This window comes from Saimiri boliviensis, chromosome 17 (genome assembly GCF_048565385.1).
Source record: "Saimiri boliviensis isolate mSaiBol1 chromosome 17, mSaiBol1.pri, whole genome shotgun sequence".
Taxonomy (NCBI): Eukaryota; Metazoa; Chordata; class Mammalia; order Primates; family Cebidae; genus Saimiri; species Saimiri boliviensis.
The window spans coordinates 36,515,840-36,540,555 of NC_133465.1; the positions used below are offsets into that span (position 1 = coordinate 36,515,840).

General features: G+C 44.5%; 1 protein-coding gene across 3 annotated transcripts in view; it reads right to left on the reverse strand.

Moving 5' to 3' along the window:
• Nucleotides 1–24,489, reverse strand: part of HLF (HLF transcription factor, PAR bZIP family member) — a 60,090-nt gene extending 35,601 nt beyond the window's left edge. For 2 of the 3 annotated variants that reach the window (XM_010341940.3, XM_074388552.1), the window contains exons 1-2: nucleotides 23,846–24,489; nucleotides 21,414–21,749 (exon numbers count right to left, since the gene is read on the reverse strand). In XM_010341940.3, the coding sequence (XP_010340242.1) occupies nucleotides 21,414–21,749; nucleotides 23,846–23,960 (451 nt within the window). In that variant the 5' untranslated portion in view covers nucleotides 23,961–24,489. The remainder of the gene's footprint in view (nucleotides 1–21,413; nucleotides 21,750–23,845) is intronic. The other variant, XM_003931327.4, reaches the window with a different exon arrangement.
• Nucleotides 24,490–24,716: the final 227 nt, after the last annotated feature.

Consider the following 24,716-nt stretch of genomic DNA (forward strand, 5'->3'; position numbering starts at 1 on the left):
TTGTGATCCACCCGCCTCGGCCTCCCAAAGTGCTGGGATTGCAGGCGTGAGCCACCGCACCTGGCCCCATGCAGAGAACTTTTCTACCTCACCTTGGCAAGAGGGATGTTACTTCTGCCAGCATATTAGTAAACTGAGGCACATTAAGCTGAACAGAAGCAGCAAATGTGAGGAGGCTCAAGCAAATCTGGGTATTGCCAGAGGCTCACACTATATTTCCTGTTGTGGGCACATAGGGTCTGGGGTACATAGAATGAACTCTGTGCAGGGATATTGAGGGCATTGTAAATCCAGGGATCAATCTGTTCCAACTCTTGAGTCAGTGAACCAGAAGGGCAGCTTCCCGCCAGCTGCACATACCTCTGTGATGGAGTGCAACTGCTCACGGCCTGGTTCTTGGAAGCCTTTAGCAAGGCGGAGTCTGTTTTAGTGCCCCTTATCACTGGTGGGCATGGGGAGACGTGCCATTCTGTAAGCCAATCAAATCCTGTGTTCAAAGAAGCTATACCCTGACATGCCACTTGGAGAGGAGAGGCACTCTCCTGTATCTATTAACCAAAGAAACGTAAGTTGATGTTTTTTCAAAAACTTTTTTATCCATCTGCATCCTCCCTTCCCCCCACCCAACATGGAGCTTCTCTACTTACCCAGTTAAAAATCCCAATTAAGAACCTGTGGGATGAGTTTTAAGAACTCTTACAGGTGATCTGGGAACATGCAGGTTGGAGCTGCTGACTTCCAATCATGTCTCTGTGATTAAAGGGTGGAAAATTGGGGGGTCAATATCCACTTTTATTTGTAAACATCTAAATCCTCTTCTCTGAAAACACTCTTCATTCTTGAATCTTTTTTTTTTTTTAATTTAACTTTATTTTTTTTTGAGACAGGGTCTGGTTCTGTTGCCCAGGCTGGAGTGTAGTGGTGTAATCTCGGCTCACTGCAACCTCTGCCTCCTGGGCTGAAGCGATCCTCCCACTTCAGCCTCCATAGTAATTGGGATTACAGGTGCACACCACCACACCCAGCTAATTTTTTTTCTATTTTTGGTAAAAATGAGGTTTCCTTACATTGCCCAGGATGGTCTTCAACACTTGAGCTCAAGTGATCCACCCCTCTTGGCCTCCCAAAGAGCTGGGTTTACAGGTGTGAGTCACAGCATCTGGCCTTGAATGAAATCAGAAAATAGTGAAACTGGCTGAGTGTGGTGGCTCGTGCCTGTAATCCTCGCACTTTGGGAGGTCAAGGAGGGCGGATCACTTGAGGTCAGGAGTTCAAGACAAGCCTGGCCACCATGGTGAAACCCCCTCTCTACTAAAAATACAAAAATTAGCTTGGCATGGTGGTGCATGCCTGTAGTCCCAGCTACTCGGGAGGCTGAGGCAGGAGAATCACTTGAGTCCAGGAGGCAGAGGTTGCAGGGGGCTGAAATTGTACCACTGCAGCCTGAGCAATAGACTAAGACTCTGTCTTAAAAAAAAAAAAAAAAAAAAAAAAGTAATGAAACGTTCACATGAGAAAAAGCTCACTGAAGTGTTATAATGAGCCTATTAGCAGGGGTATATCTGCATTTTGCTTCCTCCGAGACCATCCTGACTCACATCTGTCCCAAAGGCGTCATCACACCATCATGACCCTTTGCAAAGATCCACTATGTTGAACAAAATTCTGTCAACACAAGCACTCATTTCAAACCAATTCTAATGAATTAGTATCTTTGTTACTTCATTCATTCAACAAATGTTTCCTGTATATCGACTCTGGTACAAAGCAGCTGCTTAGGTGTTAGAGATAAAAGCCAGTCTCCACCACTGGGAAACTTGAAAGTCAACTAGAGGGAGTCCACAGGGACCCGCCAAGGTATCCAGAGTGCTTTGGGAGTTGGGAAGATGGACTTCAACAAACTTTCACCTGTTTTATGCAAAACGAGTAAGTCTTACAGGATTAAAGTATTTACACTGGTATGAGGATAGGCCAAACATAGGTCCAACAACTTAAACTACTGATTTTCATAGTCCAGACAGAGTCCATTCTGAATAATAACTCTCCTGCTGTTAGAATGAACCAAGGAAATGCACTGTGCGTTGTTTCAGTTAAATATAAAATGAAATTACATTCCCTGAACACTTCCCAAGAACAGCAGGGGGTAGAAGCCTTATGGTGTTGTTTTGCTGGGTGGCAAATGGCAGCTGGCCAGGCCTTACACGTTGACCATGGCTAGTACACCAAACAGATAATCCACACATGGAGAACTGACCCTTGAAGCTGGCTCCAGATGACTCTCAATCGTCAACTATCAGAGCTTTTGTCAGTCAAAAAAGAAAATGTGGCTTTTAAGAAATACCAGTCTCATTTATAAGGGAAAGGGGGAGCAAAGCTCCAAATAAACTTCTGATCTTCAACTATTTCTCAACAGAAGATTTCAGAAGTTCTCTTTCAACGTACAGGGTGACTTCATCTTTTCAATAACCTTATCTAACCTTCCCTGGAATGACTAATGTGACTGCAACAGTATTAGTCTTTGAAGCAGCGTGGTTCTCCCCTGCTTCCCGGCCCCCCTCACCCCACTGGCCAATTGAGCTAATGCATCTACCAGCCATGTGAGAACTTGGCATTATTTTAAAAAATTAATTACCAGCAGGTTTTTGAGACAGGTGGAATGGGTTTCTGTCACCTCCCTTCTGTGGAGTAAGCAAAGACTGCACCTGCGGACTGGCAGGAGGCTGTATCCCAGTCCCTGAGCTTTTGGACATACTGTGTGACAAGGGAGGCCTTCCATCAGTAGGAAGCAGCAGCAGCCTGGCACATGCATCTAGCTGGAAAAGTTTCTGTAAGTCTTGATTGGTTGTTGCTTGGCTGGATGATACTGATGGCAAAAGTAACATTCCAAAGCAATAAATATAAGAATCTGAATAAGGCTTGGCACTTAGGAAATCCTTATGGAATTTATGGCTTGGTGTGATGGGGAAAAAGAGTTTATTTTCAACCATTTATTATGAGAGGGATCTATTTCATTGAGAAAAGAAATGTCAGTATTATTCCAATAAATCTTTGTTTTCTAACCATTCAGATCTTTCCTAAGGAGGGTTTAAAATTCCAAAACCGATTTTATTTTCAAACGCAAGTCAAATTTCAGGTGGCCACCTACAAGAACAAAGCATAGAGGAGCTGAGGGAAGAAAGATTACCCCAAGAAATGAGTTACACCACCTCTTTATCCTAATTCCTCTTTTGGAAATTAGATATTTGTTTTACTGAAGGCAAAACAGCCAGCTTGGCCCGAGAAAAGTGAGATGAGAATGGGAGGAGGGGTGGAGAAAGGAGGGTACTATTGAGAGGTAAAGTGCAAGGGGGAAGAAAAGAAATAAAAATAGACAAGTCAGGGAAAACCAAATGGCAGAGGTCCATTTGTTTATTTTAACAGTGTTTGCCATTCCAGGCGGCTTGCTGAAGTTCCTTCCTTCCATGGCTGGCCTTGGACCAACATTAGAGAAGTCTTAGATCTTTGGAAGGAAGATTTGGACAACAAAGTTGTTTTATCTGGGAGGGTAACTAGCTTACTCAAGAGTTCCAGGACTTTGGTTTTGATGTTATTACCTTGGCCTAAGTTTCTCTGTCCCAGGCGGTCCTGGCTCTGTTTACTGATTTTGCAAAGGAAAAGGGTGGCCCGAGGAAGGAAGGGGCTTCTCTCGGGCACTGCTGCCACTTAGCTGGAGCACCTTCGTACCTGGGCACCACGAAGAAGATGAAGACAGGGGAAAAGTAAAACATTTTCTAAAGGTCCTATCTCTCGACACTCATGAGAGAGAAACAACACTTCTCTAACTTACTCCCCAAATAGACACCGCCGTGGATGTTCTGCCAAGGAGTGATGCGAAAGTGTGTTCCGAAGTGAAATGTAAGCTTGGCCCAGTGCCCAGCTCTCTGCTGTATTTTGCACAGAGAGCTGCAGGCTGAAGGACCAAAGGAACACATTTCTCTCCACGTGACTGCAAGAGCCAGGCAGCCCAAGCAGATTTCTTTGTGTTAATAAAATGTGATCTCTAGACTGTACACACCAACAGCCCTGGGAAAACGTGAGCCAGAGAGAAGGACCCAAGGAAACCCGTGGCCCTGGCTGAAAAGGGACTGCAGCTGCCGGCACACTGTGTTGTATCAAGGCAGGGGAATTGCAGGCCTGGCAAATGCAAGTGAGAACACTGCCAGAGATGGAAAGACATGTCAAAGGCTCAGGGGAATGCTGCTTAAGAAACGAAAATAATCCAAGGAATCCCATCAAACATGATCTTGAGCAAATGTTTACTCTTTCTTGGTGGGCCACAGACCAAAGTCCTCAATGGACGCTCAAGATTTTGACTATACCTAGGATCTAAGGTACCATGTCTTTAAACATTCCAAATACAGCAGGAGCTTGACTCCTAGGTTAAACTACACATATTCTGGTCTGGTGTAAGGTGTGACAGATATACATATTTCCATACCCTTAGCCCACAGGGACCCAGTCAAATGCAGCCAAGTCTCTGTGAATCGGGGCAACCATGGGAGGTAATCACAAGCAACCCAAACAATCACCTTGGGGCAGCCTGGACTCTGGGGAGGTTTGCTTTTGTGGGAAGCCCCTGACTCCTTGCTTCAGTGGTCTTGTTCTCCACTGACCTCAAAAGAGATCCACTGCTCAGGGTCTCAAGCCTATGAGTCTCTTGAGAAGGGAGGAGGTTCCTAGGCTGAGGAAGAAAGGGGATTAGTGGCCCCTGCTCACGGGGCCTACTTTCAATATATTATTTAATCTCCAGACTTTCAAATTCACTGTGCCCTGTGGTTAACTTGTTCCCAATTTGAACAAGGTGTTGGGGGCAGGAGCTGAAAGGTAGCAGGAGCAGAGCACCAGGACCCAGAGAACTTGTGACTCTCTCAGGTGCTGTGCTGGTGAATGCAGAACTTTACAGGGCTGGAGGGCTCCTCTGGTTGGAGAGAGAAGTAGTTCTGGAAGAAGTCACTCCTCGGTCCTGCTCCCCTGCAGTCACCCAGTTCCCAGGCTTCCCAACCCTGGGGCAGCAATAAGCCATCACCAGCTAATTATGGAGCAGCTGAGTTGACCAGCGATTCCCAGGCCCAGGTGAGCCTTCACCTTGGTTAATCTGCAAACCAGTTAATCAGCCTCAGGATAATTGAAAGTTAATCATATGCAGAGCTCAAGTGCAGTTACTGGAAACAATAGGAAACATCAGTAGCAGAGGAAGTCAGGCCCATTCTCAGTGAACTCTTTCGTAAATCCCCATAGCCAATGTTTAACCTGGAGCCCACTTCACCCTGTTGCCCAATGCACCCTTGGATCAAGTCCTTGTCACACAGTTACCTGGATCCCAGGGAGAACATAAAAAGTGCTCAACAAATTGCAACTGGTTGATTATTTCTCTGGTGCAGTTCATGGATTTAAAGTTAGGAGGCTGGGAGGGCTCAGAGACATTTGGCCGGCTATGTTAGAAACATATTGGGGGAGCTGCAAAAAGCACTACACTCCCCCTCAACCGTTCTTTATAGAAAGAAAAAACTGAAGAGTTCAAACCTTACCAAGAAAGCAGATCAACAGCACAAAAACAAAGCACGTTCCACAGCTGAGAAGTAAACTTCAGCTTATCTATTCCATTAGCATGGATAACTGAAAATCGCCCTCAATCCTAAACAGACTGGCAAGTTCTCTAAAGCTTCCTTAAAAAGGGGGCTACACTTCGATTGCAAACATCAAGAATCGCATGTATGGAGTGTACGGCTCACTGCCAACCAAGGACACAGTTTCCCTGGAATCTGCAGCCATGACCTCTGGCCGCAGGCAGCTTACCAGGGCCTGTGGTTTGTGGCTGCCTCTGCTGAATCAGTGGCACCTATGCCTGTGCTTCCTCGGAGTATCCATGGAATTACACGTTGGAATTACAGCTTCCTTTTACCTTGCAATTCCTGTCTCGTGACCAAGTTGCCGAATCAATAGACTTCCTTTCTTCCATTTTCTCTGTTAAGCTAATCAGAGTAAACCTCCTTCAGAGAGTAAAACACTATGTGCTGGAGGCTCAGAAAACACTTTTCCAGGACGTCGGAAACAACACTGGCCTGAGTCCCTGATCTGCTGCCCAGCAGAAGGACAAGTACTAAGGAATCTTCCCAACCTGCTCTGGCAGGACAGCAAACACCGGGCACCAGTTTTGCCCCACCCAAGCCCAGGGCAGACATCACTAATTAATCACAGAACTCTCTTCACTGAGCCCAAATCAAGCCTCAGGCTTTCAAGATGACATTCCAGGCACCTACTAATACATCAGAGCCAGTTGCAAGATGAAACCTACTATTACATGCAAGTCCCACAAACCTGATTCCAACCATCCAGAGAAGCGGCCAAAGGCCCCCTCTGGCCACTGCCCTTCTAGAAAAGTTGCCATCAAAAGAGCTAGCAGTGGGCCCTGGGGTTTTTCCTTCTGCGGCTTTCCTTTTCTTTTTTTCTCTTTATAAAAAAAATTATTTTGTCTGGCTAATAAACTACTGCTAAGAAATCCAATCCTTGGAGCAATGATTCCAGCCAGATAATTTATTTTCAGGGTTGCTCTGGAATGCTGAACCCCAGAGAGAATCTGGTGGTTCCCATTCAGCATGAAGACCATTTTTTAAGGAAGTAACTAGCTTGACTGTTGTTGTTTTGCTTTGTTTTTTCCCAAAAGGTGTTAAATATCTTTTGCTTTTCAGCTTTAGTTTTTAAACTCCATCATCCTTTATGAGTGGCAGAATGTCAGATTCTTAATCCATCTACTTGGCTTGGGAGCAGCTCCATTACCCCTGCAAGAGGCTTTACATTTTTTTTAGACATTCACCAAAATGTGAATGTTAATCGTCTCCCGGCTCACAGTAGTCTTTGAACACGGGGTCACAGAGCTAGAAACAGCACCTACATTTTATAGACAAGAAAAATGAGGCTTTGAGAGATTTGGTGATCTGTTAAGAGACGAACTGGCTTTAGAACCTAGACTGGCTGACTCCAAGTTCAGTGCTCTTTGGAACTGGCCTACCTTTGAAATTCTTGCTATATGTTTTCCATCTTTTACCACCTAAAAACCAATGGAAATAATAGTGTTAACCCAATACGGTCATTGATGTGAACTGTTTGGTCAGTTTTCTATTTATGACATACTTGGAAGTTAGAATGATGTAGATTATTCCCATTTTAAAAATGAAGAAGTAAAACCCAAAGAAGCTGAACACCTAAGGTTATACTTCCAATTAATAGCATAGCTGGGACTATAGAATAGATCTCTTATTTTCCCAAAGCAGTATCACGGAGCTTACGAAAACCTAGTCCAGCAACTCAGAAGCCTGGAAGCAAGACTCCAAAGATATTAACTACAAGTGCATTTTAGAACATGGTCTTTAAATACCAGATTCGGACTCTGAATTAAAATTGAGTGAAAATACAAGTAGGCAAAATCCCACATCCTATTACTGATAGCTTGTTTAATGTAATTTAAGTTGCACAACAACCCTATGAAATAGGGTTGTTATGTCATGTTCTGGATGAGGAAAGGGGGGCTCAGAATTCAATTTTCTTGCTCAAAGTTTCCTGGCTTTTCAGTAGACCCCTGATTCCAAATTCAATTTAGCTTGGTGACTAAAGGGCCCCACAATCACGTGCTGATGCTATTAGGACTGTGTTTCTCTGAATATCTTTATCAACGCTTGTTATTTCTGCCTTGAAAATGATTTCATCCTGATCTCCATGGTTTTTGGCCACCGAGATATGCCCAAATTTATTTTTAAGCTGCCTTTAGTCAGAATGGAAGGGCTGATGGAGAAAAAAAGAAAACATACTTTGGCAACGTATTCACGACATTCAGTCCTCTTAGGAACAGACTACATTCCAGGGACCAGCATCATTTCTAATATGAGTTGATTTTCTACAACTACTTACAGTAAGTGTTTAGGACAATCCTGGTTTTAATACAGAATGACTACTGCTATGATTTCACATTGAATTTGGCTGATTTAAACTTGAGAGCATGTGTCCACTCTTTTATAAAAGCAGGGGAGGGACTCAGAGATATATTTTGTTTCGTTGTTGTGGGTTTTTTTGTTTTGAGATGGAGTTTCACTTTTGTTGCCCAGGCTGGAGTGCAATGGTGCAATCTTGGCTCACTGCAACCTCTGCCTCCTGGGTTCAAGTGATTCTCCTGTCTCAGCCTCCTGAGTACCTGGGATTACAGGCGCCCACCACCACACCCAGCTAATTTCGTATTTTTAGTAGAGACAGTGTTTCACCATGTTGGTCAGGCTGGTCTCAAACTCCTAACCTTCAGTGATCCACCCTCCTCAGCCTCCCAAAGTGCTGGAATTACAGGCATGAGCCACTGTGCCCAGCTGTGACTCAGAGATATTTGATGGGCTACAAAAATAAGCTTTAGCTTAAATGGAACATCCCTCTCAAGAGTGGAAAATCTTGCATAGTTACATGCTGATATATTTTGTAATGCCTTAAAACTGATGTACCTTTAAAAGCCTTATCCTGCCACACGCATATGTACTGTGCAAAACATACTGTATCAAGACACATGCCAAGGGCCGAGAACCTCATAGCTGTAACCTAGTTGGAAAGCAAAGTCATACCAACTTTGTCACACTCGTTTAAGAACCTCAATTCTTAAATCAATCAACTTCTAGTTGTCCCCCTAGTGTAAAAACTGTTTTGAAACACTTTGTCCAAATAATCTACTTTTGTTTTTACAATTTTCTTATATTTCCATTCCAGTTCAGCAGAAAAGTCCATTCTTTGCTATCTGGACACCTCCCGGCCACTTTTCCCTCTGGTACAGACAAAGGAGAGTTATGAAGAAAATATTTGAGAGACTCACACTAAGGAGAGCTGAAGGCCAGGGAGTTTTGTGACCATTGGAAACCCATTTTCCTGCCTCCACGTCACTCAAGAGCCCATCACCAACTAGAGGACAGCCAGTTCACTACTTCATGGCCCAGAAGTGTTGCCAAGGGCAAAAAGAAGAAACCTAAAACACAAATCTGGCAGCATGCTAGAAAGGCTCTAGAGCACTAAAGGAAATGTATTCTAAATTCCATTTCACCCTTACCCACTCAAGATCTTCCAGGCATAGTACCAGAAGACATATGCAGGCACAGCAGGACATATGGAGATGGAAGACACAGGCTGGGCCTGCAGAGCATATATCTATTAGAAGAGCTATTCGAGAAAGCAGGCGGTTACACTGTGACATGCTAGGGTAATAGGACACAAATGGTATCTGAGGTGGGATGTATCTTCTCACAGGTGTAAATACACAGGATGTTCACCTGCTTTATCTCTTCATGATCCTTTCTTTCCTGCAATAACTCAAAAGCAGTTTCCAGGTCGTCACTGGCATAGCACTGCTGTAACACAAGATGTGTTCCTACTTCACTGTCCATAAAATAGCCATGGAGGTGGAAGAAGGAATAGTAATTGTAGAATAAAAATAAAACTGCTGAAAGCTGCCATTTATATATTGAGCACTGTTCTAAGTGCTTTACATGTAGCCGCTCATTTACTTCTCCAGAAATCCTTTGGAGCAGGTATTAGCATCCTACTTAAAATGGAGGGAACAAGTGCAGAAGAGTTATATGCCTGGTAGATCCCACCATCTTTGGGGTTGGCTGATGGCATCCTCTCTGGTGGCAGGTAAATGAATGAAAATGATATTTTGGTTCCATGTACTTATGTGAAAATTTAAAGATATGAAAATTGAGTGGTTGTGGGGGGGGGAATGCAGAAGGGGACAGATGGAGATAACTGGCAACAATTTGGTGGGAATGCTAATCTGAATTACTGAAATGTCTGAATGACAAAAATTCTTTTGCTATTCACTAATATACACTTGTGGTTCAGAATATTAATTTATATACACACAGTTAAAATCTTTAAAAACTGTTTTGCACTCAAGTTAACTCTGTGTCCCAAAATTATGTTTGCATAATTAATTTGTTAATATTTTGCTAATATTTTTCTTTTTAAAGGTTTAAAAAATGTATAATGTACAGATGGGGGTTTCACTCTGTTACCCAGGCTGGTCTTGAACTCTTGGCCTCAAGTGATCTTCCCACCTTGGCCCAAAGCACTGGGATTACAGGAGTGAGCCACTGTGCTCAGCTAGAAATATCTTTCTTTATAAAGAAGACAAAGATATAAATTTTAGTTTAACAAATTCAACATAAAATGATCATAAAATCTTAATGCAATGTTACTACTGCCAGGCAAATGAGAGGGTCAAAGGAAAAATAAAATATAAGTAGACCTAAATTGTTTCTTTATACCTAGTTTGTGTAACACTGAATCTTCCTGTCAGTAGTCTTCTAGGAATCCAGTAACTAAATATCATTATCTGGCCCACTATCTGGCCCACTAGGTTTCAGTAAATTTCGGTTATAATGTTAAAAATAACTTTTTGACATGAATATAAATATTTTTTTAAACCATTTTGTCACTGCCCATTTGAAATAAACATGCTTTTAGATTATATGAGAAAAAAAATACTCCCTCAGGAAGGTATACTAATACCAAGAAATCAATCATAATAATATGAATTCTATGAAATTCTTACGAGGTCAGTTCTGCAAATTTCTCTCTTCTTGTCTTCAGAAACTCGAGGCTTTACTTCTATCTTTACATTTTATATTACCTACTCTTTCATCTATAAACCTTTCAATGGCCTTTGGCCTTTTAAAGGCAATACTATTTTGATTGGATCTGAGACCTCTGTCCTGTTTTCATAGTTCTCTAGTAAAAGCCTGTATGGTCTCCCCTTCAGTGATACTAACTCAGCCCACATTATAGTGAATCCATCCTAAGGCGAATTAAGTCTTCTGTTCAATCCTCATGGCAGGCTGAGTTTAACTGTTTGCCACTATCCTTAAAAGAACCCTTCATATCTTGGGGTATTGAGATTTCTGTTTTGGGTAATCTGATTACGGCACATCTAGATGATCTTGTTCATCTGGTTTACAGCATTGACTCCCATTGGTCAGGGCCTGGTGGCATCCTTCCCTCAAACAAACCTTTGCTTTTCCCATTCAATTCAATTGAAGAGGCATTTTTTTTTGTGGATGAACAGACAGGCTTAACTCTTTCAATTAAGTGCAGAAGCACTTAGAGAGCAGTGATGAGGCTTTCCTGCTCTACTGTCCATGCCTGGGTTCCACAGCAAAGATATCACAGCAGACTGTTACCCAGAGCTAATTAGAAAAGAAAGCATTGCTCTTCCCCACTCAAGGAATTTCTGCCAAAGCATTTATTTCTGCTGATCCATTTATGCAATTCCACTTTCTAAGAGAACATTTTGTCACAGATGATTTAGTGCTGCAGCTCCCTGGAGCATCTTTCTGTAGCATGTACTCATTGTTTTTAGGAATCTAGGGTCTCCCAGGCAAAATTTGAGAGGCAACAGGGTTTAATAGCCACAAGACATGTCTCATTATAAGACCTCCAATTCCAAAGCATTCTTCCAAAGATCATTAAGGAAACAAATCCCAGATTAAACTTCTAAAAACAAAACTTTTACAAACCCTGTGTGACAGGGGAGCTGCGTAGTTTTTCAGGAAAGAAAATGAGCCTGGATGGGTAGTGAGTTAAGAGACTAACATCCATGTGTTAAAGTTAGAAAAGAAGGAAAACCAGCATTTTAGGGATTTTCACATTCGGTCATGGAGTCTGTACCCACCACAAGCCAATTTAACAGAAACCAATACTGTATAGTTTCTCCCCCAGCAGACTCTCGGTTCTGCCAACACCCTGTAATTGTCTACTATATGTAGCTGGAGGTGAAATTGCCTACATCGACTGCTGTTTTTTTATTTAAGTGAACTAGATTGGGTTATGGCAACTCTTTCAGCCTTGTGAAATCTTGGCTTGATAGCAGAGCACACTTCGGGAGGTACCTGAGCCAGTCATTTCATGTACGTGACCTTCAGCAGTCCTATCCCCCAATCCTATCCCCTCCCACAATGTCCCTTTCCTCTGCCAGTACTCCCAATATGAAACACACACACACACACACACACACACACACACACACATACACACACCCCATATCTAAGCATGATGTAGAATTCTGGTTTCAGGGAAGAAGGGAGCCACGAATACAAGGTCAGGACTCAAGAATGCAAAACTAATAACGACTCCTTTGTCTCCCAGGAGTAAAATTAATAAGCTAAGCAGAAACTTGGCTAAGTATTTTTAGTTTGATATGACTGCTGCAGGTAATCCTTATCATCAGGTACTATTTGTGTCACTGAGACATTAACCTCCCCACCCCCACCCACAAACCCAAATGCATGCATGCCCCCCCAGCCACCCCCACACACAAACATACTCATAACGTCTGGTTCAATAGATTTATTTGCAAACCCAGTAAGCTGTATAAAATAGAGGCATTTAAAAGTGATAAACGTTAATGAGTTGGGTTTATTAAAATCTATTTTTCTACTCCTATGAGACCAGGCCTGCTTTTGGACTTTTAAATTCTGAACCCGTCAAATCCCTCAAACTATTTCCTTGCCAAAGAGAGTTTCCCCCAATCACCAAAATTATGGGTTTTGTAAATGAAACCTAAACCCTGTGTTTTTGAATTACTTTCTCTAGATCATTAGAACATCGTGTTTTGAAAAGCTGTTTGATGTTCAAGGGAGAGTATTTATTTTCGAAATAATAAAAATAAGGAAATCCTGGTTTGCCAGAGGAAATTACTGTCAAGTTTCTAAAAATGTTTCAAATCCAACCTTGAACTCAAGTGGAAATGTTCACATGCCACTGTCCTGCTCAAAAACCTTCAATGGCTCCCTATTGCCTCCTGGATAAAGTTCAAGCTCTGCAGCCTGGTACTCATGAAGCTGTCAGCCTGACTGGCACCAACCTCTCTGACTCATCTCCCTGACTCCTTCAGATGAATTTTCTGCACCAGCCAAATTGGATCTATACCCTGTTGCCTAAAACACCCTGTGGGCATTCCTGCCTCTATAACTTTGTGGGGCATTAAACTCTCCAATCTGGCTCTCTCACCCCTCCTTCCCGGCCCAACACAAGCTACAACTCTTCCAAGAAGCCTTGCCCCAGGCACCTTTGCCTTGAGCAAAGGCTGCTTCCTGTGAGGTCTGGCAGCTTTTATTGGCTCTGCGTTCCCTTATTTATTTTTAAAATTTTTATTCATTTTCTTGATTAATCTTTCAACCTCTTCTTTTCACCAGATATTAGAGGCCTCTATATACCCATCATATGACACTGGGAGCATGCTGGTTTATCCCGTCACTCATCACTTTGCCTAAAAGTCTTATCTTCCCTACTAAATCACTGTCTCGAGACCAGCAGCCAAATTGTACTCTTGTCTCTCTTCCTCAGGGTACACAAATCAAAACACCAAAGCACAAAGCAAAAATGGATGCTATTTCTGGGACTATGCGCATCGCTCTTCACCTCCTAAAACCTCCTCTGTTGCTTTCTCTTTTATTTTTTACTTTAGATACAGGGTCTCACTCTGTCACCCAGGCTGGAGTGCAGCGATGCAATCAAGGGCTCACTGTAGCTTTGAACTCCTGGGCTCAGGTGATCCTCCTGCCTCAGCCTCCTAAGTAGCCAAGGCTACAGGCATGTGCCACCACATCCAGCTAATATTTTTTTTAAAATATTTTGTAGAGATGGGTCTTGCTATGTTGCCCAGGCTGCTCTCAAACTCCTGGTTTGAAGCAATCCTCCTGCCTCAGCTTCCCAAAGCCCTCTGTTTTCTAATCACTGTATCATTTATTAGAGAAAAATAACTGGACTGACTCACGGTAAAGCCTGGGCTACTATGTTCAGGGCACCAAGCTGGATCTTTCTTGCACGGTAGCTTTAGAAACTCACATAAACCCAACAAGGATGTTGCTTTGCAGAAGAGACAATCAAGGTTCAGAAAGATTAAAGATTTACTCATTAAAGAACCCCTTGGGGAGAGGAGGAATTATTCTGGAATGCATGTGTAAAGTCTTGCTTGCAAGCAGGAGGATAAACTGAACCCTTCTCCCTTTTCATTGCCATAACATATCTTTATGGTTTCCTTACTCCCAAGGTCACTATATTGCCTTTAAATATAATTATTAGTGTCTATTGTTAAAAATTCAACGGTAGCAGTAATTGATTGATCTTTTAGCAAATCTGACACGGAATAAATCTAATCAAGAACTTCTTTGGGCAGGGCACAGTGGTTTACACCTGCAATCCCAGCACTTTGGGAGGCCAAGGTGAGTGGAATGTTTGAGCTCAGGAGTTCAAGACCAGCCTGGGCAATGACAAAACCCTGTCTCTATAAAAAAAAAAAATACAAAAATTAGATAGGTGTGGTAGTGCATGCCTCTAGTCCCAGCTACTGTGGAGGCTGTGGTGGAAGGATCTCTTGAGCCTGGGAGGTTGAGGCTGCAGTGTGCCATGATTGTGCCACTGCTCTCTAGCCTGGGCAACAGAGTATGACCCTGCCTCAAAAACAAACAAAAAACTTCTTCAAAATGCATTTTGTTTATTTAGTCCCAGGAGCCAGGAAGAATGAGTAAAGGGTACAGTTAGCTTCTCAAGGTCACCTAAAACTCAAAGGCTAAGAGAAGGGCAAGCAAGACTCAGCAGAGAAGCAGGGGAGAAATCCAAATTTCTGGACCAGAGTTCTTGATTAGCTAGGAAGGGAAAAGTATCAAGACTCTCTTTGAGCCCCATGCTTTGTCCTCTCATGGGAAATGGGATTAGATGGTGGTGAAGGTGCCACTCCCAGCAGCTGTTATTAAGCGCTTGCTGTGTGTGAGGCGCTGTGACAATTACTCTGCATGCATTGGTTCCTGTGACCTTCAACAGTCCTATGAGGCAGGTCCAATGATTATTCCAAAGTTCTGGATGAGAAACCGAAAGCTCAGAGCATTTAAATGACTTCCCTGAGATCATGAGCAGCTAATGAGTGACAAAGTCAGGATTCACACTCAGGTTGGTTTGTATATTGGATTCTGTGCCCTAAAAAATATTACTGCTATATTGCCTGTACAGATTGGTGTCTCAAACACAGGACATTCTGACAGACATTGTGCATGGTGAGACAGAGGCACCTAAGTCTGAGGGACGTTTAAATTTACGGAAAAACAGTGGTTTAGTAGCTTCAGGACAAGACATTTGCTGGGGGAGGGCCAAATACTATAATCAATAGTAACTGTGACCAGTATTCTCACCCACTCCCATTACAGAATCAAACACAGGCTCTGTACATCCCTGTGCTTCTCCAGTATATTTTTTCTAATTTTTTTCATCTGATTATTTTCTCTACTACCTTCTCTCTTCCCTCCATTTTCACTGCTGAGACATAAAAATTGATTCCTGGGTAAAAGTGATTAGTGCTAGTTGGAAGAGAGGTTTCTGAGAAACCTAATAAATCACTGCTGTCTTCTCCTCCTCTAGCTTTCTACATTAGGATGTTATCAAGGCTTCTTCTTCCCTTCCCACCTCCCCCACCCCCTTTCCTTCTCCTCCACCTAATTCTGCCTTTATATTGCTATTTTTCTAGTCTGGTAGGCACAGTGCTGAACTGGAAAGACTCTGCCAAGACCCTTGGCAGGAGCTGGCCTCCAGGAATCCCGCCCACCACAGCAGTGCAGAGAAGACAGGGCCTCTGGGCAGACAGGCAGGAGAGAGGGCCGGGTTTGGGGTCTGGCTAGAATGTTGGATGGAACAGGTTTCCCTGGCATCTGAAGTGCCCTCCAGAGCTCAGCTTTCTCATGCCAGGGTCAGGATTACAATTGCTTGCTGGCACTTGCTGTCATTCTCCTGGGAAGGGAAGCAAGAGAGAGGAGGGGGAAAAAAAAAGCCAGCCAGCACACCACACAGCGTTGGGCAAGCTCCACAGGGCACAGCCACGTGCCTGGAGCACACGGTCATGCAGGCAGGCAGCCAGGGTTGCCAGGGCTCACACGAGAGCTGGGGGCTGGGCACCCAGACAGTGGCTGTTTCCACATTGGCAGAACAGGAGTTGCTAACCCAGAGGCCCTGCTGCTGGGTTAACATCAGGGAAGTGATTCGTCCCAACCCAGAAGGAAGAGAAAGGTCAGGTTGGCTGCACAGAATAAGTGTTGGACATGATGGGAAAGAAAAAAAAAAAGCAAGAAAGCATGTCCTATTTTTGCAGAGGGAATAGGACTGGATGAATAAATCCCTAAATGGAAAACAGGGGTTGGGAATCCAGTTATTCCTTTCTGTACCCCTATGCCACTGATACCATAACGGCTGAATGCATCGAGTACTCACGCACTACACACCAGCCATACTTGTCATGTGTGCTCTTATTTAACCCTGTCAAAACCCCAAGGGGGAGGAACCATTTATAATTTCCATTCTATTGATGAGTAAACTGAGGCTTAAACAGGTTAAGAAGTTGAAACACAAAGTAAACGCAAGCTCCTGAGCCCAGGGCCTATACATGTAGCCACCAAGTTGCCTTGCTTTCCAGACGTACCCAAAAATACCTCTTGCCACAGACTAGGTAAGGACTACTATCCTGTTAATGTAAGCAAGCCTGTCCTCTACAGGGCTCCGTGGAGAAGACAAACTCTTATAAGACACAGAAAAATGTCTACCTGCCTCCAGAACCATGCAGACTCCCTCCCATTCAGGATCTCCTAGACCAGGCGTCCCCAGACGTTTTACACAGGGGGCCAGTTCACGGTCCCTCAGACTGTTGGGGGGCCACCACTTACTGTGCTCCTCTCACTGACCACCAATGAAAGAGGTGCCCCTTCCTGAAGTGCAGTGTGGGGCCGGATAAATGGCCTCAGGGGGCCGCATGCGGCCCGCGGGCTGTAGTTTGGGGACGCCTGTCCTAGACCCTGATGAATGAACAGCATTTCCAAGATACTTGAGACACCATGCACAGCTACCATCTGTCATGGCACTTCCAACCTGCAGATGTATCAGTCTGCTGGGTGGAAACATGTATGAACTGCATGCCCTTAAGGGGAGCTTCATCTCATTATATTGGGAAAAGCAAGAGAATCCTCTGACTTTCCACAAACACAGAATCACCTGCACAGAACTGCCCTCCATCATTACTCAGATTCCAAGGCCAGCATTTTCCTTCCACACCCAAACCTTCTCACAACGAAGGTCAGCAGAAACAGAACACAAACTCCATATTGCAAAGGTACAGTGGGTTCTCCCCCACCCCCGCCCCTTTTGTGCCACCCACTCATGCCATTCTCTTCCCACACACGATCACATGGAAGGGTTTTCGCTTTACTCTGTAACCAGCCTTCATCATGACCCGGTCTCCATGCTCAGAACTAGAAAGACAGCCTTCTTAATTCTCAGCAGAATATGGGCCTAACAGTGGTAGGACACCCCCCAGCTATTCAAAGAAAAACCACCAGAGGAAACAATTTCAAATCTGGCTTTATAAGCATGTGATATAAAAATAACTCTGCCTTTGTCTGCTATAGATGACTTTCCCTAAAGGGATGGCTGTCCTTAAAGCAATCGCTCAATTCTCAGAGCAAACAGATTCTTCTTTTTCCAGTACCCAGCACATATTCATACCTCCAGGAGAGCACCACCACATGCCACCTCTGATAGTATCTAAAATGCAAACACTGAAATCATCAGAATGACTCCTGCCATCTCTGTTGGCCTAGGAACATTCAGGAGATTGCACCTTGGATGACTGAGGAGCCCCTGCAGTTAGCTGTGGCATCCCAGAACCACCACTCTTCCCTTCATTAAGATGTCAGCCCAGAAAGCTCGGTGATCATACAATAGCCACAACAGGTTTTAATGAATCCCTGGATTGTTTCTTGAAGGAAAACTGTATTTCTTAAGATATTTGATTCATTCTCTGGTTAGATAGAGGAACAGGGATGGGGTGCCCTATATAAGAAAGGGGGTGGGGCAGTCATGGTAAATAGCATGAGAATTCACAAGAATAGGCCAGGCACGGTGGTCGTGCCTGTAATCCCAGCACTTTGGGAGGCCGAGGTGGGCAGATCACTTGAGGTCAGGTGTTTGAGACCAGCCTGGCCAACATGGTAAAACCCCATCTGTACTCGAAATACAGAAATCAGCTTGGCATGGTGGTGCATGCCCGAAATCCCAGCTACTAGGGAGGCTGAGGCAAGAGAACAGCTTGGATCTTGGAGGCAGAAGTTGCAGTGAGCCAAGATTGCACCACTGCACTCCAGCCTGGGCAACAGAGAGTCCGTCTCAAAAAAAAAAAAAAAAATTCACAAGAATGCTCACCTTGTCATTCCAAGACATCCTTGAAGGAGATCTAAAAATGCACACTTTGTCAGCTCATGGTTTCACTGCCTTTCAACCACAGGTAGCACTAACACCACAACGGAGCATGGCTCAGAAGACGCATGCTGAGTGAATAGCCAAAAACAACTGTTTGGCAAACTACTCTGCAATTATCTCCTGATTAGCCTGATGGCTTAATTTTATCAACTAAAGTGTATAATTATGCTCTTACTAACATTCTGTTTCTTCTTGGCAACTCAGTGTCTCCTGACCTTCTTAAAAGTGCTGCCATACAGCACTGCAGGTGGTTTATCCATGCGTGTGACAGGGTAAGTCCAGATTTTGCTGTCCAAGTAGAAGTTCTAGACGGGTGGTTCTCCACCATGAGTGATTTTATTGTGCCCAGCGGACATCTGGCAGTGATTGAAGACATTTTTACTTGTCACACCTGGGGCAGTGGGGCTCCTACTTTGCATCTAGGAGGTAGGGGCAGGGATGCTACTAAGCATCCCATAAAGCATGGAACAGTGTCCCACAAGATTTACCTGAAACATTAACAGTGCCAAGGTTGAGAAACACTGATCAAGACTGAAATTATACAATTCCCAGAACGCTCAAGGCTACATCTGTGCTCTTCCCTTCTCAAGACTTATTTTCCTCAAGATTAACTTGGTACTTCTATTCTGGTCACTCCTGTGAGCCACACAGAATACTCAAGAACCTTCTTTTTCAGGTTTGCTTGCAATGTCCATCCATCAAGCCAGCATCCCTTAGAATTTTATTTTGCATTGTAAACTTGGTAATCATCAACAATCTATGAACAGCGGAGTGTTATTTTACCTGAGCTTGGTATTTGAAGACGAGGTTAAACTTTCTTCCTTTTCTGTGAGGACTATCATTGAAGTTTCAATTCCAAGAAGGAAATTATTTTGAAGTGTGTTTGCATTATTTAAAAAGACATTTAAATGGAGAGCTTATTTCTATATCCTCAGTGTTCCCTTTGATCCCAGCGTCTTTCCACCATTACAAAATGATATCCAACCTTACAAAATGATAGCCCTTGAAACTCAGGAGTTATTTGCTATAGACTGCAACTCTGATTGGGCATCCCAAGCTTCTGAGAGTCATTGATCAATACTGACTCTAAGAAGCTCTGACAAATGAGTTTTAAAGCCGCTTCAAATTGCGAAACCCCAATTTTTTACTTTCAGTAGGAGCCAAGGTGTGGACACCCAATATGTGCACGTCTCCTGGGAAAAAATACAGTATCCCTAACATGGTACACATCTGAAATTTGGTAGGGGACTGAGAAATACTTGTTAATTGATTACAAGTGCTAGGGTCAAAATATCCCAATCCAATACTACTGGGCAAAAATCTCCTGACATTTTTCTCCAGAGGAAGGGTTAAGTATAGTACCTATTTACTTTAAGAAGGTATTTCAGAAGACAGGGATTGAAATAAGTAATAAAAGTTGACACATATGACAACGATCGCAACTGCTTCCACAAACAGAACACCCATTGCTAGTCATTTGACCTTTTATACATATTATCTCTAATTTTCACAATAAGTCAATCAAATAGAAATTGTATCCTTCTATGAAAAGGGAAACTGATGCTCCAAAAATGACGTCGCTTTCTAAGGTCACATAGCTACAAAGTGGTGATTCTCAGTCTGCAGAGCATGATGACTGAAGCACAACTGTGTCTCCCACTGGGGCTCTGTTCCCTTCTCTCCTGGCTATTTTCTCACTATGAAGCGTTATTAATTTTGCTGGTTGTTCCTACAAAGACATTGAAGATAGTGCCACCACACATTCTAAGTAGCAGGGGCTCAGGATCACATGAAGGAGTGTTTTCCCAAGCCCCCACAGCGTCCAGGGGTGGCTGGAGGCTAAGATTTAATTCTATTCCAGCCAGCGGCCTTGAGTCATAATTCAAAATGAATTTTGGAGAAGGGGCCAGCACACAGAGATCTGAAAGAAAGGAATTTAACTCTAATATGAATGTATCAAGGCAGGGGTATTCTCTTCCTCCCTTGCATCATTTCCTTCCATTTAAATCTCACTCTGTTTGCCACAGAAATTTCTATGAGAGTCAAGGACACGGAGTTCAGTAACAATCTCTAGCGCAAGTTTCGCATTGTCCTGCTTTCTATCTTCCCCCACAGCTAAGGCCCTCAGCTTTGTGACCTTCCGGACGATTTATCTGGCTGAATCTTTGTTCCTGGTTACCTGTGCACATGAAATCGTCTTTCTTCCTGTTCATTTTGTACTACAGGGTGCTAAAGGCATGAATTCAAAGCTGCTTCAATCTGTGTTTATAGCTGAGCATTAGCAGTGGGTTTTGAAGTACTGGTCATTTCAGGTGATATTTTTGTGTACTATTTCAAGATCATTTACAGCTGACCTTGCAGCCTTGTGGGCTTTGATACAGGTGGATTGAGTATGATGGACAGATGAAAACGAACAAAATATATTAAGAACAGTTGGGGTTATGGGAATAGCACTGAGAGAGATACAGTCTGGTCCTCAAGAAGGCTAAGCAGCACAAATGAGAGCATGCTTTTAGATTCTATTTCTCAGCTAATGATAAAACAAGATGAAAGGATAAAAAAAATACCTGCCTCACGCCCCTACTCACATTTTTTTTTCCTTCAAGACAGGGAAGAATGAATGTAGGTAAACCAAACCCTATTAAGAGTGTATTATCTATGTGTTTAGAAAATGAGGAAGAGACAGGAGATGAGACGGAGGCTTAAATTGTCCAAATAATTAACTGTAAGTTGTTATTTCTTAAACTGCAGTCCTTGGATCAGCTGCATCAGAATCCTATGGGGAACTGGCTAAAATGCATATTCCTGGGCCTTCACTCCAGACTTGCAAAATCAGAATTTCTAGAGGTAGATACAAAGAGTGTGTATTTACCAGACTCTCCCGATGAGGGATATGGATGCTCATTAAAGTGGGAGAGCCTTTGCCAGGAGTGGAGCAGAAGGTTCCTATCTCAGGATCTTTGCTAAAGCCTGGCTGTTAAGATGTTTATGCTAACTCTACCTTGCCTGTCCCATTCACCCTCCTCCTCCCTTTCCAAAGGGAGACTCTTCAGAGAGCTTACCTGGTCTGATGGGGCTCTGCATACAGTTCGGAGATGGGATGCCAGGGTGAAGGGGTGCAGAGGCCCGGCTGCTGAGGTCCATGACCGAGGGGGCAGCCGAGGAAGCTGGCTGCAGCCCGGGAGGGTGAGGGCTGTGGTCATGCTGAGATGGGCTGGGGGGAATGCCATTTTCCGACAAAAACTCCTCCAGGTCCATGTATTCCAACTGGAAAGTATCTCCGTCATAGGGAAGGGTTTTGTCCCATAAGGTAGGCCCCAGGAATGCTGACTGGGGGACCGTCGGGCTGTTACTCTCATCATCCAGCTTCTTTTCCTTGTCTTTATCTTTACTAAATGCTGCAGAAAAAGGGAAAGCTGGACTTAAAAAAAAAAAGAAAAGAAAAACAATACCACTCTTTTATCACTCTTCCTGGCCTGTTACAAAACTACTTCTCACGAATGGTAGGGTCCTTCTCTGGCTGCTGTCTTTTGTGGATCTAAAGTTAAAAGTTCAGGCAGGACGTGGATCTCTGCCTATTTTTCAACATCTTCCTATTTACTTTGGAAAGAAAGCACTAGTCCTTCGGACAGGGCTACAGGCTGATCTAGGATAAAAACCAAAGTTTTTGAGAACAGTCTCAGCACATTATTTGAGAAGAGTCATAACTTAAATCTAAAATAAAAAAATAGCACCTGCGATTATATACAACTGCTGTCATTTTAAAGAAAACAACAGCCAATAAGCAGGCTTGAATTATCTTCCAGGAATTCATCGCAGCAGGAATATGAGGTCATTTATATTAGACTTACAAAGCCAGTGTGAGTTAGCAGTCTTAATTTTGGTAAAGCAGGGACCTTCCGCCCTTTTTTAATATCATGTTTAGAGCACCTACTGGATGACTGGTTGTTTCTGTATATCATCTCAAAAATCTCACAATAAACTTGCAAAACAGCAGTTGCCTCCATTTACAGCAAAGACTTGGGGGCTCTGAGACATTAAGGAACTTGACCAATGCCTTATGTTGGCAGAGAAGAAAAATAAGAACTTTCTGAGGTCACATGTGTTTGCTTCTAAAGCTACTGGGGCACATTGATTTTTACAAAAGGAGTTTAAAAAAAATACAAAGCGTTTTCTTTCTTCTCCAAAGATTTAAGTATGACCCAATTTACAAACTGTATGCATTAAAAAAAAAAAAAAACCTTTCAAAAGCACAGCTATTGGAAAAGGTGCGTTATTCTATACACCTATGTTGGAAGTATGCAGCTATTTTCAACCTGGAAATACTGCTCGCCCATTAGGTCTTTAACAAGCATTTTGGATCTTGTCAATTCTAGTATTCAGTCGTGGGTGGAATCTGGGATTAAGGAATTTGCTTCTGAGTTTCATCTTCAGAGAAACACAGCCTCCACTGCCATGCATTCTAACCCTCTACCGTCTCATCTGAAAATTTGGCTTAAAACACCCACAGATGCAAAAGCCTGCAGGCAGCCCCTTCCTCCCAAATGCTATTCCTTAAAGGATAGTTAAGTAGGGGGCCGTGGCTATCATCTGCAGATTGCAAACTCCTGCAGTGCAACAGGTTGTCCCCTCCTAGGAAAGAAGATGCAAGTACTCCCAAGCCATTTGTAGCCAAATAACCTTTCAAGACTTTACACTCTGAGCCGCACGGTTCGCATTTGCTGTGATACCGAAGGCATGAAACCGCAACAACCCAAATCCGTGGCATCACTAGCTGTGTTTGGGGCCTCATCGCACTTACCCTCCTCTACCGCTACCCCCAAGGTTGTCTTGGGAAGGTTTGGGACTTACCAAGAAAGGGCTCAAGCCAGAGGAGGCTCCTGCGCGGTTACACGTGAGCCTGCTCAGCTCTCCCCTCCCACCAGAAAAAGTGCACCGGGAAAGTGTCAGCGCCGTAGGCGTGCGCTGCTTCCCGCCGAAAGACCACTCCCCTCACCGGCCCCAGCCCCCACCCCGCTTTCTCAGCTACCCTTCACCAGGAGAAACCACGTCTTCGTGAGTTCTGAATGTAACAGAAGATGTAACATAACCCCCAAACCTAGGCCACGCAGTGTGACCCCCTCCCTCAGGCCGACCCCCGCCCCCTGCCCCGCACAGAACCAGGCCCCGGGGTTTCTCCTTCCCAGCCCGCAAGGCTCTGCCCTCCGCAGGTGGGCTCACTCTGCGTGCAGGTGTGCCTGGTTCTAGGGAATGATCCTGACCTGTCAAGTTACACCTCCCACCTGCGCCGCAGGAGCGGGACCCAGGGAGGCCGGGTGCCCGAGGCGCTTTTAAACGGGGCTCAGGAGGGGTGCCTCCCCTTTCATGGAGGAGGACGAAGGGTGCTGGGTGAGCTCCTCAATTTCATCAGAGCGGGCCCGGGGCGCCGCGGGACAGGGCGGGGGGACCCCCGGAGCGTCGTCCCTTCCCGGAGCGGGGCCGCAGCAGCGCTCACCGTCTTCGTGGTGAAGGGGGAGCTTCAGCGGGTTCTCCAGCAGAGACCTGAGCACGCCGTAGGGAGGCGGGATAAAGGTGGGATTCAGGGGGAGCGGTCGGGACATTTTCTCCATCGCGATGCACTCAAAATTTTTCCCCCTTAAAAAAAGAAAAAAGAAAGAAACCGCCCCCTAAAATGTGGCTGAGCTTTTCCTCCGTCCTTTGCCAAAAGTACTCGTTCTCAAGGAGGTGGAGACAAGGGAAGAAAAAAAAAATTACTTATATCTTTATAAATACATCTGCATAAAAATATATATTAGAAAAAGAAAAAAAACTTTCGGGTTTCCAGTGCAGACGGTCTCAGGAGAGCGCGCCAAGTGCCAGCGGGCTCCCCGGCGACGCGCAGGATGCTCTCACCTGCCTCGAACCCCTTGTCTTGCAAAATGTTCAAAATTGAAAAAAAGGAAAAAAAAAAAAACGACGACTGCGGAAGGGCAGAAGGCACCGCGCCGACCCCAGCCCCTAGTGCCAGCACCGGAGGCGGCGCGCTGTCCCACCCCACCCCCCTCCCCGCGCCGGCCGCCGCTGGTCCCCAGCGCTCCGCGGCCCCGCAGCGCCGGGCTCAGCGCATCCGGCGGCCCATGTGCCGCGGCCCTGACAAGAGTGACGTCAGGGCCCGCACCTCGCGCCCATAGGCGTGCGGGGGCGGGGCCACGCGCGGCCCCACCCGCCCGGCCCGTCCGCCCAGCCGCCGCGTGTTTAGCGTTGCCGCGCGCGCCGATTTTCCCGGACCTTGCAGCACTGGCGGGTTGCAGAGGAGTAGGTGCCAGATTCCCTGGGACATCGAGTTAGGCTCAGATTTTTTTTTTTTTTTTTTGGTCTGGGTAGGA